General features: G+C 40.7%; 2 protein-coding genes across 3 annotated transcripts in view; one reads left to right on the forward strand and one right to left on the reverse strand.

Annotated features, from left to right (window-relative positions):
• Positions 1-20,377, reverse strand: part of Mob3b (MOB kinase activator 3B) — a 198,688-nt gene extending 178,311 nt beyond the window's left edge. The window contains exon 1 of one of the 2 annotated variants that reach the window (XM_046467348.2): positions 20,156-20,377. The gene's annotated coding sequence lies outside the window, so the exon portion shown is untranslated. Of the gene's footprint in view, positions 1-20,142 lie in introns of both variants that reach the window. The other variant, XM_046467347.2, reaches the window with a different exon arrangement.
• Positions 14,591-15,190, forward strand: Ifnk (interferon kappa). The gene has a single exon (XM_046467366.1). It carries the CDS (start codon positions 14,591-14,593, stop codon positions 15,188-15,190), a length of 600 nt encoding a protein of 199 aa, XP_046323322.1.
• Positions 20,378-21,374: the final 997 nt, after the last annotated feature.

Consider the following 21,374-nt stretch of genomic DNA (forward strand, 5'->3'; position numbering starts at 1 on the left):
TTTTTAAGTATGTAGTCACATAAATTTAACATGTCATGGGTTAAAAGTTGAACGGTGAGTCTACACTTACCATTTGGTTTTCTATATTTCTTTAACTACAAAATCCTTTTGTGGTGTTTCTGGCAAAATGAGAATTTCAGGGAATCAACTCTTGGAAAATGGATGCTTTCTTTGTGGTGGTGCTGGGGATTGAACCAAGGATCCTGAGCATGCAGAGCAAGCACTCTACCAACTGAACTACATCCCCAGCACCCCTCAGGATGCTTTCTGAAAATCCTTCCATCCCCTCTTTTTAACTGCCTGATGCTTCTGGTCCTTCCTGCAGCCTGTCTCTGTAGTTCCACACAGTACAGCTCCTGGGATACTCATCACATCTGCTGCTGTGCAGAGACCTTGGCAGACCCAGGCTTCTGCCTCTTATCCCAGGAGCAGCAGTGTCTCTTGCTCCTTCTACCACAGAAGCCAGAAACAAATTCCAGCCACACCCTGGAATCAAGTCTGCCTGGTCCCTGAGGTTAGTCAAACTGCAGAGACTCATAAACAGCTTCCAAGCATCTAAACTGACCACATAAACAGGGAAAGGACTGCACACTCCAGAGGCAGAAAAAGAGACCCGAGTGTGTTTAACGCATCTTATCAGAGCCAGAAAGACTTTACCAGTCTGTTTTTTAAAAGTTTTGAGAGGTTAGGGTTGTAATATTATTAGGTGACAAATTTTCTTCTTTATTTAAAAAAAAAAAAAGGAAAACATGACGTGCTCAAGACAACTATTTTTGATATAAATAACATTTTAATGGAAAATGATGCAGACTTTAGTTTTATGTGACACTTACCAAGATGTACAACTTTTTTGTAGCCCTCATCCTTTAACTATAAAATGAGGACAAAAATATCCATCTTGCAGCATTCTTTGGGTGACAAAGTGAAATAACAGATGCAAGCTAGAAATGCTATGCCCACTGCAGTACTAACTGGCGATGGTACTCAGGGATCTTCTTCTGTGTGTTGACCCCTATGGGAAACAAGCTCCATGAGGTCTGGTCACCCCCCCACCCCCAGTTTGCTATTTTATTTATTTATTTGTTGTTGTTGTCATCTTACTATTTTATTCTTTAATTGACAAATAAAATTGTTATGTATTTGTCAGGTACAACGTAATGTTCTGAAGGGTATGTATATTATGAAATAATTAAATCTAGCTTATAACATGGGTTCTGGTTTTTAAAGAAAGCCAGTGACGATATCTTTCTACCAAAATAGTTTTTTGTTTTTGTTTTTATTTTCTTTCTTTCTTTTTTTTTTGTAAAGAAAGCATGTTTCTTTTTAAGATGGCAAAGTAATCATTTATCTTGTTATCTGTATAACCTTGAAAAGAAATGTTAAGTCTTTTACTTTAAAAGTATTACTTCTTCTACTCTTTCAAAAAAGAAAGTAACCCTGCTAGAAAATTAACTATGGCTGACAACTCCAATTCCCTCCAGATGGGTTTTAAAACATCTCTATTGGGCATCTACAGTGTGCCCCATCATGCCAGGCCAGCACCGTGGGAGCTAACTTATAACAGTGCAAGTACATTTTGATTGATAGACTGTTTTTCCAATGGATCAGAAGCATGGCAAAGGTGAGCTAACTGTTCCTCAAACTGTTCCCTCTCTTTTCTGGGCATGTGACATTTCCTGGAATCCCTTGAACTTAGCTGTGACCATGTGAGTAAGTGCCAGCCCCTGTAATGTGAGTGGAAGTGGTATGTGTCCCTCTGCACCTAGCACACGTAGCCCTCCATGCACACTTCTCTGTGCTCTTGCCCCTGGACCCCAACTTGATGAGGATAAGCCTTGCAACTTGGGAAGCCACGTGGAAGATCCAATGTCTCTATCCCTGATTACTGCTTGGAAAGGGCCCGGGCAGTTCACATACCCCTGTTCCAAACAGAGGAGCCAGCAATGCTCTCTCGTGTTTGAGCCATTCTATATTTTTAGATGCATTTTTTTTTTTTTTTACAGTAGTGAGTATCTGGAAGTCAAGAGATTTTTACAGAACATTATGAGATTATTTGTAAAAGTATGTACTAATCGGTGGATACCAAATCAGACACTAGCTCATAAAATAACTAGTCTAAATCTAAGAGATCATTGCAGACTAGGTTCTACTAGGTAAACCATCAGAGGCACCAAAAGTTTAAGAAAAATGTTGAAAATTTATTTGAAATGTAGAAACTTCTTTTATTTAATTTTTCTGTGACACAAGAGAGGCTGCTGATGTTCAGTTTCAGGGACAAGAACATCTTGATCCACCCTATTAAGCACCAGTGTTTCAGGGAAGTACAGTTTGAGTCAGAGCATTAGTATTGGGAGACATTTATGTGATTTAAAAAAAAAAAAATCAGAAATAGATGGCGTTGCATTCATCTATATTTCATAAATAACAGATTAGGATCACTTTCTTTAAAACTTCATTATTTCTTAAGTTATGATTTTTGTGTTTATATAACTATAAACTATACACACATATCCATAAAACTATAGTTATCTGTGATTTAAGTAGATCATGAAACATTATTTAATTAAATGTAGGAAATACAGGGATACTCACTATGTCCTGTGTGCACACAGGAACTACATCAGGAGATACTTTCAGAAATTTAAGCCTCAAGCAAAACCTGTGAAATTCAAACCCTAACCCCAACCTAAGTAAGCCAATTAAGTAAATTATTTATGCCATTATCTAACAAGTAAGGACCTAACCTAGTTTAAGGCCATGGAGTTAAAGATCTAATGCTAAATGTGATTACTTACTTACTGGTTACAAAAAAACTATCTTGTTTAATTTGGTACAGACCTTATAATCAAATGGATAATCAGTGGCACTTTTGGAAACTGCCTTTGGTGACAACAACAAGATGTTAGCCTGGCCCCAAAAGGCATCATAAGCAATTTACTAAATCATGTCTCAGATCAGTCTCTCACCTCGTGCTCCTGACTTTGCCTAGAGCACCAGAGTTCTCACCTGTCTGCTGAAATACCACTCTCAATCTGGTCTCCTTGCTTCCATGCTTGACCCTTTTCCAAACTGTCCTGCCACAGGGCCACCAACATGTCTCTTCAAAGCGCATGTCACATCCTACCACTCTCATTTAAAACTCTTTCATGTGTTTTCATTAGTCAAATAATCAGTTTGGAGCGCCATCATGGCCTACCATAGCATACCCAATCCCAACCATCCCAGTAGCTGCCTCTCTGTTCCCTTGACTCTAACTCAACTAATCTTTGTATTTAGATATCCCAAGCTCTCTTGCATCAGGGTCTCTGAACTGGCTGTTTGGTTGGCCCCAAATGCTCTCCTGCCTGTTCTACATGGCTGACTTTTCTTCATCCTGCAGATCTCAGTTCATCTATCACCTCACCCAACCACTCTCTGGTGCTATTTATTTCCTTCAGAGCACTTATCCAACCTTATAATTTTACTTTTATTTCCTGAAATTCTGGACACTTTATGAAGATACTAACCTTCTCCCATCTGCTTTTTTTTACCATGTTGTAGCAGGCATCATATCCTCAGAAATGGATAATGGACAGAATGTAGTAGACTCTTTCAATATTGTTGACCTAGCAACTGGGACCAACCATGAGAATCTATATTGCCATATTTAGCAATAAGCATTATTGTCCTGTCCTGACGCAGATGTTACAGGGCAATCCCAATTTCTGTTCTCTTAACTTCATCTCCACTGAGAATATAAAGAAACTTTGGTTCTGTGACCATTCACATAGTTCTTTCCACATAATGAGTTTTACTCTTAAAGGAAAAATACTCAATTATACAATACTGATAATCCCAAGGGGAGGTGTCAATACTTGGATGTAATATTTGGAGACTCGAGGCTAGCCTGGCTTTAAATTTTAAACCATACAACTTATGAAGATGTTCTTTCAGGGAAAATAAAAATTCACTTCAATGTAGAATGAACCCCCAGGCTGCCTCCTTAGGTGGCTGCATCTAGTTCCTTGGAGCAGCGCACAGCAACTCAACCTGTGACTGTGTGGACATCCAGTATGCGCTTTCCCTTGTTCATGGCCCAGAACCATCCCACAGGATAGCTTGTTTCCTCAGTCCTGACTAAATGGGAGAGAGCGGTGCCTATAACTTCTTTTCCCAAAAGCTCCTCTGTACATTTAATACGAAGTACTGAAAGGACTGGATATGGGCAACAGCTCTGGAAATGCCAGAGCAGTCTGTGGAGAGACTGCCAACTCATGTGACCACACTTTTCCCCACTTTAGATGATGGGGAGGAAACACTACCTCAGGCCAACTGCACAGCAAAACGACTTCCTGTAGCTTGACATGAGGAACCCACTGAACCCCTGCAGAGTGCCTGCCACAGAACAGCACACTGGCAAGGAGACATCTGCCCACCCAAGGGAGGTTACAAGATTCAGCCCTGCCATGCACACAGTGGTGGTTACTCCTGTGAGGATGTTGCCAAGGTCTCTGCCTACGGTAACCCACAGTTATCGCTTCGAAGGCCTACGGGAGAAACTCCTCCTAGAACTTGGCACCAAGGAAAGCTCTGCTTCTACTGAGGACAGTCTTGTTGTTGCTTTGTTGGATCTTTTGGACACTGTGAAACTTAACTGATCACATTTTCTCTGCATGCAGAAAACACAAGTCAAAATATGAAAGTCTCTGCAATAATTACCCTGGACATTATGACATGCATTCTTATGTACTAATTGTACCCCTGACTTCCCATTTTCTTCCTCTTATTTTTCCCTTAACTCTGATTTATTACTCTTTACTCCCTTGTATTGTATATCTTTAAGTAACTTTCAAATCATTCCTCCTCCTCTTTACTGAGGATAAGAACACTTCATTGTACAGTGGCTGTAAGAATTAGAGAAAATGTATCTAAAGAGTTGGCACTTGAGGGCTGGGGATGTGGCTCAAGCAGTAGCGTGCTCACCTGGCATGCACGGGGCGCTGGGTTCGATCCCCAGCACCACATAAAAATAAAATAAAGATGTTGTGTCCACCAAAAACTAAAGAAATAAATATTAAAAAAAAGAGTTGGCACTTGAGTAATTGTTATCTTTTATTATTATTAAAAATCTATGCAGATTATTACTAAAGAAAACTTAAAGATAACCCCTAGGCTAATCATGTTGGTAGATTTTTGAGAACTAACATCACCTAGTGGCTAACTCCTAATAACATTGTACAACACATTTCTTTCTAACAAAGACCTACAGTTAAACAACTTTCAGGTGAACTCATTGTCTGTCATTTTTTACAACATACTGTTTTTTACAACATACTGGAAATGGTGCAAGAACCTGTCCCTTTAGGCCTTCCTGCAGCATATCTCCTACTATAGATTGACTGTGTCCTCCCAAAAGACATATTCAAGTCCTAACCAGCAACACCTATAATGTGACCTTATTTGGTAAGCGGTCTTTACAGACTGAATGAGGTGAAGATGAGGTTATACTGGATCATACTGGATTAAGGCGGGTGCTAAATTCAGTGAGCAATGTCCTCATCAGCAGGCCATGTGCAGGGGCCTGTAAAGGGACACACAGGCACATGGAGAATGCCATGTGACTATGGAAACAAAAACAACAGATCTAGAAACCAAGGATCGCCAGCAGTTACCAGAAGCTAGAAGAGATAAGGAAGGGTTCTTGCCTAGAGGCTTTGGAAGGAGCATGGCCATCATGACTCCAGAACTATAAGGGAATAAATTGTTTTAAGCATCCACTAATACATCCCCCTACCCCTACAGCCCCAAGTGGCCAAAGTAGAGCAACCAAACCAACCTTCAGTCTAGCTGACTTTGCCAAAAACTCAGACACGCATTTGGCAATAGGATGTTTTTCATGGGGGGTATATTCTAGAATGGCCCAAAGAGCTTGACCTTAGGATATAATGGATTACTTTCTCTTTAATCTTCAGATATCTCATATGTAAGATGGTATAATCTATAATGTTAGGTGTAAGTCAACAGCGGAAAATAGGGCTTATTGGGAAGGGCTGCATTCAAGTATGGTACTGAGGACAATTCTGCAGCCATCTGGGCAAAGTGGTAGAGACAGATAAACAGTTGAAGTATTCCCTCTCCATTCTCCTGGTGTTTCTGGCACTATCCTCCTTGGTATTTGTCCTCTTTTGCTGCCTACTCTTTAAACACAGGAGATTTTCAGGGTTCTGACCCAGTTTCACTTCTTTTCATTCCATATCTATTTTCCTTAGCTGTACTCACTAATTGTTATGGTCTGAATTAGGATCTATGGCTGCTAATACTTTCAAATCCTCTCTCCGGCTCTCCTGATCAGTCTCTTGTCCTAGCCTAGACCCATATGTCAGCTGATAAATTACCAGCAACACCTGCAGGCCTGCTCACCCTTCACATGCAATCACAGCTAGTAAACTTGCACTGGTAAACTGGCACTTCTCCTTAGTTTCCCTTGGCCTCTCTCTCACTCTCCTCCTATTCCAAATAAATTGTCTAGATCTGCCATTCTTACTTCCTAAGTAATTCATTCATTTCCATTCCTAATTCAAACTTTTACCTTTTAAAACTGAGCTCAGGTCCCACTGCCTCTGCGAACTCCTGCAAGGGATGACATCTGTCTTGTCTGCCCTGGTATCCTTAGAATTTAGCCTTGTCTAAAACCATAGGCAACTGAGGATGATGAAGATGACAACAGTGAGGACAGCTATCATGTACTGACCACTTACTATGTACCTGGCACTCCTGTCAGCACTGAACATCTCCACAAGCATGATTTGGCTAGGTATTCTATATTATCCCTATTTACAGAGGAGCACAGAAAGTTTCAGTGACTTTCTCAAAGCTGCACGGTTTAACAAAGAGAGTTGTTGAACTGATCAGAAATTCCATTTCCATTATAATATATTCATAGGTTAAAATACTGAAATGTATTTATTCACCAAATGTTTATTGAATGCATGCTATTACTCAATACACAGAGTGCCTGCAATGATACAGTCCTAGGCACAATTTGATGCATTTGATGTATCTGATGAATGTGTTTGATGTTGTATTCAATGAATACCTAAACAAATTAATTTCAGATACAGGGACAAAGTCCAGTATCTCTCAGGAAACCCATTATAAACCACTTTTCCAGGGGAATGATTTTAGGCCTGCACTGACCTAGGAGGCTGAGAAAATGGAGTCTTTATTCGTATAATGATAAATAACTTTGTAGAAACAGTAGAGGTGTCAGACTCAAATCAGGGTTTTCTCCTTTGCTAGGCTTCTTACTAGAGCTGAGAAGCCCTTGTCAAATTCCAATAGGAGCCTGAGTTATGGCTACTCTGTCTGGCCTTCCAGTAGAGACAAACTATCTCTGGATAGGGGAGCTGCTCCTCTGGGAAGAGTCAGAGGGAAGGGAGCTCTCTACATAACACTGACAGACTTACATTTTTGGAGTCAAGGTGAAGGGCCCTGGATCTCCACCCAACTTTGGGCCCAAATAGCAGTGTGACCTTAAGCAAGCCACCACTCTCACCTCCATAGTTGATGTTTAAATAAGTTCTCTGAACCCTACTTCCTATGATTAGAGTCTCCATGTCACAGGCTTCTTAGGGCAGGAGTATTACCAGAAAGAAAAATATCCCCTCTGGCTCTAGATTGTTCCCAGACACCATTCCCAATCATAGGCATTGTAGGGATACTAAAGAAGTTCAAAAATTTGCAGCACATGAATCTTCTTCCTGAAAGATCATTTGATTTTTTCCCATAAAAAATGCCTTTCTATGCTCTTCATGAATGTCAAGAAACATTATGATCACATATGAGCTCAACAGTAATTAGGTAAGTGGATGGAGTGGGAGAATATTATGCTAAGTGAAGTAAGCCAATCTCAAAAAACCAAAGGCCAAATGTTCTCTCTGATAAGTGGATGCTGATCCAAAATGGGGAGGGGGAGGCATGGGAAAAATGGAGAAACTTTGGGCAAAAGGAAGGAGAATGAGAGGGGAGCACAGGGTAGGAAAGACGGTGGAATGTGATGATCATCATTACCCTAGGTACATGTAAAGACTACACATAGGATGTGACGCTACATCGTATACAACCAGAGAAATAAAAAGTTGTGCTGAAATTGTGTACAATGAATCAAAATGCATTTTGCTGTCATATATACCTAATTAAAATAAATTTAGGGCTAGAGTAGTGGCTCAGTAGAGCACTTGCCTAGCATGTATTAGACACTGGGTTCAATTCTCAGCACCATATATAAATAAATAAAATAAAGGTCCATTGATCCTGTAGTAGCCTGATCCTGTAATAGAATAGCACTCTGCACATAGTGCTATGCTAAATAAATAAAATTTTAAAAATTTTTTTAAAAAGAAACATTATGACCACATACGAGCTCAACAGTAATTAGGAGAAGACACTTCCCTCATCTCTGCACCACCAAGTCCTTAGATTTTTATCTGTCCATCGCCCACTCCACTCTGGTCATTTCTTCCCAACTACGGGCACTCTCAGAGGTTGTCCGGGCAGAAGTCCACATCTGCTCAGTGAATAATGGGGAAAGATTATCCTGGATGGTGACATCTTTCATTGTCACCATCTGAAAGTCCTACTACTACTACTCCAGAAGTGAAAGCCCTATTGGGGCTCAAAAAAACACAGAGAAGCCTACAGTGGGGTAAAAATGTGGATGGAGTCTCTGCTGGTAACCCCCAAAACAGAGAACACATTTTACTAATGGCGCATATTTATTTCTTAAGTACTTATTCCACATGGTGAAATACTTTTTGTCCAGGATCATTTTCTAATGATTCAAAATTATTTCTGTGTAAGAAGTTACTATGTGCATAGTTTCCGGCAGGGCTATAAAAGAGAAATGGGTGTTAGTTTGTCCAGGAGCCTCCCTAATGGTGATAAGATAAAGTGACCACTATTGGGAGTATCTAGGACAAAGAACTGGCCATGTGGAGGGTGGTCTTAGAACTCAGCAGTGTTGCCCACAGTGATTAATATCCATCAGACTTGAGAACCACAAGAAATCACATGGCAGCCATTTGATTCAACCCTTAATGTCTATATGTAACAGCTGCCCACAGATAAAAAACTGAGTAAGTCACTTTTCTAGTCTGGAGGGGAAGATAGAGGAATCAACCAAACAATACACAAGTGCTTGATATCACTAGAGTAGATACAATACAAAGTGCTTATGACTTACACAGCCCCAGGAAATTTCAAAACAGAAGCATCCGAAGTAATAGACGACATGAAATGGATACTTGAGTTGCCCTCTATCATTCTGTGAACTCCTCAGTCCACCCCAAACACCTGACTTTGTCCTCCTTACATCCCTACACAAAAAGAACTAAATGAAGAACTAACTTCCCTGTTGAGACATGGCTTCGTTATCTTCATTCAATCATCCAACAAATAGTAACCAAGCACCTAATATGTGCAGAGTGCTATGCTATTACAGAATCAAGCTTCAAAGCATATTGCAGTTTTTATAATAGTATTTTGACAATTGAATAAATACATGTACTAGTCCTCCCATCCCCACCCATGGAAGTGATCCAGGCCTCTCAATCTTTGAGGGTCCTACTGAACATGCAGGAGGAAGCAACAAACAAGCCAGCAACTGTATGTGCTATCAGAAAAATTTGTGTATAATGGGGAGAAGAAAATGAGGTCACATATCAAACTGTTAACTACAGTTACGGCTTGAGAGGAGAGTAGCATGATGTGAGGCTGAGCTTTCAGGCAGCCTTCACTTCCCCTGAAAGGTTTGAATTTTTGCAGTATGGACGCATCTGTGTATTTTTTGTGTAGTTGTCATAAACCGCTATACCAGGCAGAGAATTCAAAGAAATACAACCAAGAAAGGGACAGTGGACCCTGTGAGATGCTGGACCCCATGAGGAGGCAGTGAGATTGAGTTGATAGAGCTTACAGGGTTGGTCCAGGCTGAACAGCTACAACTTTGGGGAGACCATGGTCTACACACCCTGAGGGAAGTTCTGCCTGGCCTGGATGCAAACCTCCTATCCTTGGGCTCTCTCCCCAGCTCAGTCACCTTCTGATCTCCCAAACAGAATGACTCATGTTAATGTACCAAGTAACAAGATGATCAACAAGATACTCTCATCTGATCTGAAACCTGCCTCTTCATGGGAAGCAATAAATCTTAATAGCAGATGCCATGTGCCTCTGAGCTGAATCAAAGCTAGCTTGTCTAGACTGAAATATCTCATTTCTTCATTTTGACAAATAAGGTGCACCTTGTTCCCCACTGTTAGCCTTATAATCCCCACAGACTTAACACAGTTCCACGAATAACAGGGCAGCCCCTGCTAATCAGCTTCCCCTCTGAGGTCAGTCTGACTACACAGAGATCACTCCAGGTCACGCTAAGGAACTAAGAACCTAATATTACCAATCACATCCTGTTAATGATAGAGTGGGCAGTTGTGACAGACACATTCTGAGGATAAAGGTGTTTTCTTAAACCGACATTCAATTTTCTGATCATCTTTTGAGATACAATCAGGTGACAGGGCTTCAACAGAACATAGGCAAGACCAAGTAACTAAGCATTCCAAAATGTTTCTAATCGCAGTGATCTGTGAATGCATCCATATGTGTATACAGTGTTCTCTTTGGGGTATGTACTGTTCTTAGAAACATGTGCACAAGTAAAGCCAGCATAGAGAATGAAATCAAATGCAACTCTGTAGGAGAGAGGGAGGGAGGGAGGGAAAAAAGGGAGAGAAGGTGGGGGAGGGAGGGAGAGAGGGCACACAGAGGAAAGGCTTTCAGTAAAGTCTGTATGGTTTTCAAACTCTGCTCAGAGAGCTTGCATGGTGAAGAGACTGGCCAGATAAAATAAATTTGAATTTTGGATAAACAAAGAATGTGGGTTTTTTTTTTTTTTTTTTTTTTCGTGTGTGTAACAGTTTATATCAAACATTGCATGGCTGTTCAGTAATTTTATTTGCTAAATCAGACAATCCCAATGGTGGAAGAGGGGCAGACATGCATGCCAACCATCTTTCCGTCTTCGTCACAAATATTGTCAATATCATCATCAATTAACATTTACAGAACATGGGGAAGGAGGGCCATGCTACAGGAAGGCCTAAAGTTTTATCCTCCTACTTGAAACATTCCAAAGGTGCCTATTTCTTCAACTGTGAATTCCTTGAGATCATGCACTAAGCTTTATTCCTCCTTTTTTTTTTTATTGGTTGTACAAAACATTACAAAGCTCTTGACATATCATATTTCATACATTTGATTCAAGTGGGTTTTGAACTCCCAATTTTACCCCAAATACAGATTGCAGAATCACATCGGTTACACATCCACATTTTTACATAATGCCCTATTAGTAATTGTTGTATTCTGCTACCTTTCCTATCCTCTACTATCTCCCCTCCCCTCCCCTCCCATTTTATTCCTCCTTATGTGCCACTTGGCCATGATTTATATGTGATAAGTGCTTAAAAATTTTTTTTCAATAAGTGAGGATATGGAATGGCAGTAAAGGGAGGAAATTTTGGGATGAGAGTATAAAAATGACAACCATGCATAGCGGAAAAATACGGGAACTTCAAAATGGTTGAAAAAAGCCAAATATGTTGCCACTTCCATCACCTATGAGCAGAAACTCCTTGTCATAGTAAGGCTATTGAACAACCTGAGTTTGGTTAGTATTGCTGAACTATCTAAACAAGTACAAACCATACTGATCACCATGGGCAAGTTGGGGTGTGGGGTGGAGAATATATTAGATTAGGAGAGCAAAACTTACACAATTGCCTGTTTCAAACTTATAATTAAAGAAGACAAGGCACTGCAAAAGCTCAAAAGAGGAGAAAGCAAGTCTAACTGGGACTAGCCAAGAAGATTTTAGGTAGAAGATGTATGAGCTATGTAAGAATGCATGGTCCTCCGTGGGCACAGTGGGAACACACCTGTCTGTAATCCCAGTGACTTGGGAGACTGAGGCAGAAGGACTGCATGTTCAAGGCCAGCCTCAGAAACTTAGCAAGAACCTGTCTCAAAAAGAAAAATAAAAAGGTAATAAAAGGTCTGGGGATATATCCCAGTGATAGAGCACCACTGGGTTCAATTCCCAGTGATGGAAAGAAAGAAAAAAGGGGGGCGGGGGCAAGGAGGGAGGAAGGAAAGAAGAAAGAAAAGAGAAGGAAAGGGAAGGGAAGGGAATGAGGGAATAAAGGAGAAAAAAAGAAAGCGTAACCCATGATCCTTAGGGGTGCTTTGCATTTAATAGATGGTGTGTACATGTGTGCATGTTTAAATGAGTGTGTGATCATAAATGTATATATTCATACATACACATGTATTTTTTAAATCAAAAGCTGCAAGAATAGTATATTGAACTCCCACATAACTCTACATTGCTCATACCAACTGAATTTGGAACTGAACCTTGGGGGAAATTGACATTTCCTTTTGAAATACTCCAGAATGGACAAGTTTAAGTAAACATATAGAGATTCCATTTCAGATATATAATAATTTTACTTTTAAGTGTATCTTCTTTTAAAAAATATAGTCTTGTCTTTTACTGATCACAGAAAACTTAAAATTTTAGATAAATAGAAATATAAGAATAAAAATTACTCATTATTCTTCCAGTCAGAGATAACAACTCAAAAATTTTAGCATATATACCTCAAGATTTTTTCCTGTACATCTATGCATATATCTATATTTAACAAAAAACAGCATCAGAATCTACCATTGAGGATCTTGTTTTTAAGCTACAAAGTGTATTCTACCCAAGGGACCAAATATAGTAGCATACATAATTTTTAGTGCTTGCAGAGAAGTCTTTATTGACAGTTTACTGAACCAATTACCCATTGCTGTATATTTAAATTGTCTTCCATGCTTTAGCTGTGATGAACTTCCTAAGAGCCTAGTCTTTAAGGACGTCATCATTATTCCTTGGAGATAAATTCCTAGAGAGCGAATTCCCAAGTCAAAGATTATATACATTTTTAAGGCTTTTGATCCATAGCCTCCACTATTTTACCCTCTATGAAGGTTGTGTCAATTTATAACCTGATAAAAAGGGTCCATTTTTCTAATTCCTTTTCAAAATTAGTCACCCCAAGAAATTTGCCTATGAAATCAGGTTTTATATAGCTAGAAAATATAGAGTAATATATGCAGTAAGTTTTCTATTCATAAGACACCAGTCCAAAAAGTCAAGATTTTAAGAAATCTCACTTATCCACAATGAGACTTTGATAAAGCCAACTGATTAAGACAAGAATTTTAAGCCATTTTTTTCAATCAATGTCTGTGGTTTTGGCTGCTTACCATGTTTAAATGACGATGTTGAAAACTAATGTATTTCTTTTTTTAGAAAAATGATAAAATAAGCGAGACTCATTTAATGACATCCCATTTTATTTTCTTAGGGAAAGGAATCCATTTGCTTTGACCATGATCAGAAGATTATTTGGTCAAACAAGTTAAAGGAGGATAACCATCATTACCATACTGGTCCAGGTGTGAATTAGCTTGGCTAAAATGGATGGTATTCTACCGTTTAGCCTTCTTAGTGAAAAACAAACACAAGAACAAACAAAAATCTTTATAGTCCAGAATCAACAAGCAAAAGTTTTAAAACTGTCTAAACTATATCTAAAAAAAGAAAGGAAATGTATAATACCACAAAAAAGAAACATTTGAAAGCAGAAAAATATTCTCCAATATACAACTCACTGGAAGATTTCTAAGGCATATGAAATGCAAGCAAGGCATGGATTTAACTGAAGGAAAGAACAGCTGTGCAATACCAACCTCTTCTAATGGCAACAGAAAAACAAACCATGTCAGTCTTTATTTGATAAATGCCACACTAAATTGACCAACTCTGTTCAGCTTTTTTTGAGACTCAGAAAAAAACAAATAAAAAGAAAATATTCAAATACAAAACTTAATTTATCAAGATTGAAAAAAACCTAAATCAGATTATGCTCTGGTGACCTGACTATCATCACAAGTCATCTCATCAATGTCCATGATTAACTCAAGGAGAGAAGATTTTTGACTATAGGGCCAGGCATGAAAATATATTTTCTGAAGCATCAATCTCTATTATGTAACAGAGTAGGTAACTTTTTTAATAAAAAAAAAAACATATTTCTTTTCCAGTTCTGGGGATCGAACCCAGGGCCTCCTGTGTTAGTCAAGTGCTCTACCACTGAGCTACATTCCCAGCCCCTCTGTATCAGTTTTATATGGTGATTCTTTAGTGCTAGGATAGGCCAGATAGGCTATCTAGGCATCTAAGGTAAAGCAATGGTAATGCTGTGCTCACTTTTCTTAAAAAAGAAAAAAAAAAAAATCTGTTTTGTCAACCAAAGGTAAAATAGCCTCAGGGGCAAAAGAAAGGGGTTACAACCCTGACAACCATCAAATGAGAAATGAGAAAACTCCTCCCCCTAAAGAAATTCAGGTATATAGAGTCCCATGAAAGAGAACTTAAAACAGCATTGTCAAACTTGGGTGTGGAGATTTTTTGGCTTGGGGAAAAAATATCAAGGTTGACATGACCCCAAAGTACACCAGGCTTGCTCTCCTAGTGGATCTGTTTATGACCCACATCCTCTGTCAGGACTGCAACTTACTAAAAGTTCATTTGAGCACATTCACCTGGCAAAACCTGATGCTTCTGAACAAGATGAGCAATTCAATTCCTGTAGAATGTCTCAGAGAAATCCACGATTTTGAGTTGCCCAAAGAGATCCTATTATCCACCCAGCCTGAGAAGACAAACATCAAGTATTTCTTCTATGAAATGTTCACACAGGCCATCAATATCTTCAGCCAAAACACCTTCAACTCCAGTTGGGATGAGGAACAACTGGTACAACTCCAAATCAACCTTTATGAGCAAGTGGAGTATCTGAAACAATGCTTGAAAAAAGAGAATAAAGAAAAGGAAGATGTGAAAGCTGATGAGAAGAAACACTCAGGAGCTGGGGTGCTCCCTTTGGGCAACCTCAAACTGAGGAGATACTTCAGCAGAATATACAATTTCCTGAAAGATAAAACATACAGTCGCTGTGCATGGGAGATCGTCCGAGTGGAAATCAGAAGATGTTTCTACTACTTTAAAAACTTCACGACACTCCTTACTAGGAAATAAGGTATATTTTTTAGAATGAAATTCTTATTTCCTCCAAAACTCTCCCCCTTGTCCTCGGTCTTCATCTTCCTTTTAAGGATGCTTGTACTATCCTAGAATTAATCCTGTCCTCAGTCAGACTGCTGGCAGTTCATGAAAGGTTTGTTGTCTCTAACTGAAGCCTGAGCTTAGCACATCAGCCACATTTGCCTCTTAGAAAGTCCTGATGACAGATTTAAAGGATGAGATTTCCTCTCCATCTTATTCTACTTTTTCTTCCTTTTTCCTTTGGCCATTTTGTTTAGCTTTGCTCTACCATCTTCAAAAGTCACCAGAATAACAGCTAGAAGATATGGAGTAGAGAATGCTGCAGAATATAACATCCCAACGACCTACCCCTCTGGTGACCAAGGTTGTTTATTCCATAAAAGTTCGGCACATTAAAAAAGTTTATAGAAGCTCTGTAGAGCCAACCCCTCACTCCTTTCCCAGAGGAAAGAGGTTGACATTTCTGGACATTTGCTTGGCAGCTTGGTTGGTTTTAAATTATGTAGTTTGAAGAATGGTATTCATAGTGATACTTAGATGGAGGGTTGAATTCGATGACCATTAAGCTTTCATTTAACCCTTGGGAATTTATGACTTTGAAGCAGAGTGTTCATCATGCCAGATGCATACTGTCTGATTCCTACATCTAAAGGCAGAGAAAATGCTAGAGGAAAAAAAGTATGAATTTTCACTGTTTTTGTATATTTATTTATATATATATATATATATATATATATATATATATATATATATGCCTAAAATGAATGACTTAGAGTCACTTTATGAAAGAATTTTACGTTGGATTTTTCCAGTTACAAGACTACTGCCTATCAGTCAAGTAAAGTAGCCTTCCTGATAATTTTTACTACTTCGATTTCATCTTTTATCTTTTTAAAAAATTATTTTATAACCAGATTACCTAGATTATTTACTTAACTCTTCTCGTATGGCTTCTTGTCTATTTTAATTTGCCACCTACATGAATGAATTTTCTCTTTCTCTTTCTCCTCTATTTCCATTTCAGAATCCTCTACCTTCATTCAAGAATTAAGCCAGAGAAAGTGGTTACACAAATGAGGGTGAAATGTACCTGATCCAGTTCTTGGAAGACTTCTCCTGCTAATGCTATTAACAACACATTGCTAAAGAGTTCAGATTCAAGATTGTTCCAAGTGCAGGATTCCTGGCCAAAAGAGTCAAAGAAAGTCTTACCCTAAAAGAGAGGCAAATTTCAGCCAAAAATTTAGAAGAGATGTTTAAATGAACAAGAAGCTGTGTGCATCATGGCAAACAGGTTATCAGCAGAAGGATCAGACAATAAAATGAATTAGTGTAATCCCTTTAGCAAAAACAACTCATCAACAGAGTTCTTCCAGATTGGGGAAAAAAAGAAAAAGAAAAAAAAGCAGCATGAGCTATAAAGGAGTTGGGGCATGCAAACTACTAAGCAGAAAATATATGCTTGATTTTTTTTCCTATGAATTTCTACTACCTTTACCTGCTCTAATTACTAGGATGATGGTGGTTACTTTAGTAATTTATGGTTATGGTTTTGCCAAATATTTCCCTGCACAGGGAAGATAACTGGCAAATAAAGCTGACACTTTCTAATCAATATAGATTGTCTGATTGTGTGGTCAGGAACAGCCGTCACAATGGTATGCTTTTATAAAGAGCACATCTAACAAAAGAGAAAGCAGAACATCCCCACTGAAATGAATAGTCAAGGACACCATTGGGCATCATCATAAAGGAAGAAGTAGGAAAAGTATTTAATCTCACTTTCAACTTAAGAAATGCAAATAAGGCAGCAATAAAGATCCCTTCCCATCTGTATGGCAAAGATGAAAAACAATAATATAGAGTGTAAGTAGAGGGTAGGATATGCAAAACAGATCCTCTTGCATATTGTTAGGGAGATGATAAACAAGACAATATGGCAATCTTAAATATCCTAAAAAGTATATCAGCTTCTTTCAGAAAGTTATTTATTAAGGATACAATTGGATAAGATTGTTCCCTGGAATGCTGTTCATAAAACTACCTCCTCCTCCTCTTCTTTTTGTTTCTTTTTAATTTTCACTTCTGTGTTTTCTATTTTTTTCTACAATAATTTTGGGGGGAATTTTTTAAACTCTAAAATTTAAAAAGATAAGCAAAAGCTTATCTTCCCCTATGAGTACCCTGTTTTCCTTATATCCTTTCACATTTTTAATAATACTTTGTGGGGGCTGGAGTTGTGGCTCAGTGGTAGAGCACTTGCCTAGCATGTGTGAGGCACTAGATTAGATTCTCAGCACCACATATAAATAAATGAATAAAATAAAGGTCCATCAACATCTAAAAAAAGTTTTTTAAAAAATAATATGTTTTGTGGTACTCCTTGAACAAGCAGTACCCAAAGCAGGCCTTCTTATATAAGGCCTTATTGTTGTTTTGCTGCTGCTGCTGCTAAATTTAAAGAATCTTTCCTTGGTGATCATTTTCATAATGAAATTAAAGTGTCTCCCAGTACTTCAAAGATTTTGCTTTTTTTTTCTTTTGGTGATGCTACTGGTAATATCCACAACTTGCTGGGAAAGTTATCTGTGTGACCATATTCCTGACTTAGCAGTCTCACTTCTCTGTTAAATGAAAGCTCAAAAGTTCTGTTAAGTCAGGAAAGGTAAACCTAGATCTGTGCAGGGCCCAGCACAATAAAATTTCACTAAAAGTCTCTGAGTAGGGACTGGGAATGTAGCTCAGGGTCACAGCACTTACTTACCATGCAGCACGCAGTAGATACTGGGTTCCATCACCCAGCATGCCAAAAAAAAAAAAAAAAGTTTGGATGGGTACATAGTTCACAAAAGTCCCCACATAAGCTTCCTCCTTCCCCTGCACTGGGGAGGGATCAAAAGTTGGAGAGTGGGAGGACAAGGGATGGGGAGGTAGCTCAGTGGTGGAGTGCACAAGGCTCTGGATTGAATCTGCAGTTGGGGGTGGGGAGCAGGAAGAGAAGAAGAATGTAATTGAGTCTCCTTGGGAGAGAGACTGATTGGGACTGGGGGAGGGGGGGAGGAACCGGCAACACCGGGTCAACCGCAACGCTAAAGAGAGGTATAGGTTCCAACAGGTGCACAGGCTCAGACTCCCCTGATAGAAAACCGGCTCTCCAGAAACCATCTGGGGCACCTTCCTTCTCAGGGTGGCTAATTTGCTTTCACCCTAGTTCCTTAGTAAATGGTTCACACTCAATAAGAATCAGTACGAGTTTTGCGCAACTAATTTTTACAGGCAAACAGGGCCACCTGTAACCTACCAGGCGCACCCACAACGGAACTTGAGGGCATCTCACGCCACTGTTCTCAGCGGCTTGGAAGCAGGAATACTGCTCTGGCCCCATCTGCACCCTGTGCGGTGGTCTGCTTTTTCTACAATGCAGGGGAAGGACTCGGGGTTTGAACTTGAGCCCTACGAGAAATTAGAACTCTCCATATACTCTAGAGTGAGCCACGACATCACTATTTCCAAGTAGAGTCTTGAGGTTCCTAAGTTATCAGCATCTCCAATCTTTATGGAGAATCACATGCCTTCCTGCCTTGGGAAACTCAAACCCCAGAACCTCGGCCTTATGACTACCAGAGGTGCCCTGGCCCGCTTCCATTGCCCTAGCAGTGGCCCAGCCACAATGTCTTTAGCTAGAGATTGAAATCCTCTAGAACCAACCGCTGGGCACCCTCGATTGGAGCAGAACCTTGCTGCCACTCTTTTCGAAAGCAGCATCCCTCTCGGATTTTCATCCTTTGCGGCGCCCTTGGGATAAGATCTGAGAAATGCGCCCCGGGCCACAGGCAGCAGAGGAGGCGGGGAAAGAACAACTTTCACTCCGCCCTCTAACCACAAGGCCCGAGTGCAGCGGCCTCGGTAGGGTCGGGCTCTTCTCCTTCCCCAGCCGGGATCCCAAACCCGAGCTGGCCCAGGAGCTGGCAATGGAAGGAGGGGGAAGGAGGCAAGAGGTGCTTCCTTCTCTCCCCAAGCCCCACCAGATGCTGGAAAAGCAAACAATAGGGGAAACGTGGAGAAACAAAAGGCCATTCGACACGATCTCAGTGGCTCGGTCGCCGGGTCCCTGCGGAAAGGGTTATGGGAGGGGGTCAGGAATGGGGATTGGAGCGATCTGGAATGGTTTGGGGTCCCCTGGTAGCGTCGGGCGCCAGAAGTCAACCATTCGCTCCAATCCCCGCTCAGGGGTCCAAAGGTGGGGTGGGGAAATCAAAGAAAAGTTTAAGGGTTTCCACCATCATCGTGCAGGGAAAGGCAGGGGCTGTAATTCCCGATGTTTGACAGTTGGCCTAAGAGTTCAGTAGAATTTGTACGTCCTATATACCCTCCTTCCCTCTGTGAAGCATCAACATCCCGTCAGCGGGCAGGGGGGCTAGGGAGCCACCCGGTTGAGGGTGCAGAGTTTCCTACTCACTCCCAAATCGAGCCACTTCACTCAAGATCAAGCCGCCCAAAAGCTGTCCCCCTGCTCAGACGCACTTTTGTAAAAGTTTGTCTTCCCGCCATCCACAGCCCAGCGCGCACCCTGCAGGCATAAGCGATTCGGAATGGCATCGGGATAGATTTGCACCCTAAAAGGAAGATTTTCTTGGCATATCTTTTAAAATAAAGGCCACGGACCCCTGATTAGAAACTGGACCCACGTTCCTGCCCGGGAAGTGCGCACCGGGAGCCGGCCAGAAGCCGAGACTCAGGCACTGTTTAAAGAGGGCTCCGGCCCCGGAAGCCCGCGGGAGGCGGCTAGAGAGCGGGTCCACCACCTCCAGGGTGCCTGTTGCACCGGCCCCAAGTGCGCCCCACACCTCTGCCGCCTGGACGCAATCAGAAGCGAGTTGCTGCGGGATTGTACCACCTTCCCTCGCTGGGAGCGGGGTTCTTACCGTGGGGTTTTACCTTCAGCCTGGGGCCCTGTCGGCTCCCTTTGCCGGGTCAGCAGTAGCAGGAGCAAGAGAAAGAGGGTGAGCTCCAGGAGAAGGGGCGACGTTTGCCGATCCACGCGAGGGACTTTCTGGTCCGCGCGCTGGGCTCCGGCTGCAGTCTCCGCGGCTCCAAAGCAGCCCCCACTTGCACCCAGCACGCCGCACAACCCTCCCGGGCTCTACTATCGCCACGGGGCGCTGAGCAGGGACCTCTGGCGGCCGCCTACGGAAAGGCAGCTACGTGGGGGAGAGAAGTCAAGTCGCCTTTAGAATCACCCTCTCTCCAAAAGATTTGGAACACGGACAGTCTAAGAGAGCACCCAACCATGCAGAAAGACACAAACCCTGGTGGCTAGGGAGGCAAGAATGATGTCGGTTGGGCCCACGATGGCCATTTCCAAGGCACCCAAAAAGGAACAAAAGGCTCACCTTTTTTGAGATTTTCTGACTATTGAAAAATGCCACAGACACAGAATGGAGCAGTAATCATTGGGAAATACTTTGGAATTTCAGCAGATTAACTAGAACAAGCTGGGAGCCATGGAAAAAAATATGAACTTTGAAGCAAAACTCACACAGCCTTCCACTCTCTATTTGTGTGATCTTGGTCTACCTAGGACCTTTAGGCCTCAGTTATTCTCCTGTGTAGGTTGAGGGGAGAGGAGAAATATGTGCTTCCCAGGGCAGACAGGGAAGTTGTTGAGAATAAACTAAATATGAAAAATATTCTTAGTTCATAGAAGTTGTCTAATATGAGCTTCCTGCCTTTCTGAATGAAAGAATTGGATCTTCTATTATCTTTCTATTCTTCTTATGATAGCATCTTAATACATATTTTTACATTTTACAATTTTTACTTTACAGTTTAAGGAGGTGTGGAAATATAGTAAGTAGAATCTAAGATATATAGAGAAAATATATATCCTCCTCTTTTTGAGGAGGCTGAAAAAGATTTTTCCAGGTCTACTAAATGAGAACCTCTAAAATCACATATTTTGCAATATCAAGTCATCTTTGATATTGCAAGAATAATTCAATGAGTAATCACAGCCCAGTGAGATCAACCTGGATTAAAGGATTCTATGTAATTCTGTGTCATTTGGGCAATAAGATGTTGTTGACTGTGGATATAAAACTCAAACATAATGGAGGAAAACTACCATATACAAAAGTGCAGTCACCAAGCAAGGTTT

This window comes from Marmota monax, unplaced genomic scaffold (assembly GCF_021218885.2).
Source record: "Marmota monax isolate L192 unplaced genomic scaffold, Marmota_monax_Labrador192_F-V1.1 WCK01_AAM20220418_F8-fsc00033, whole genome shotgun sequence".
In the NCBI taxonomy this organism is placed as follows: domain Eukaryota; kingdom Metazoa; phylum Chordata; class Mammalia; order Rodentia; family Sciuridae; genus Marmota; species Marmota monax.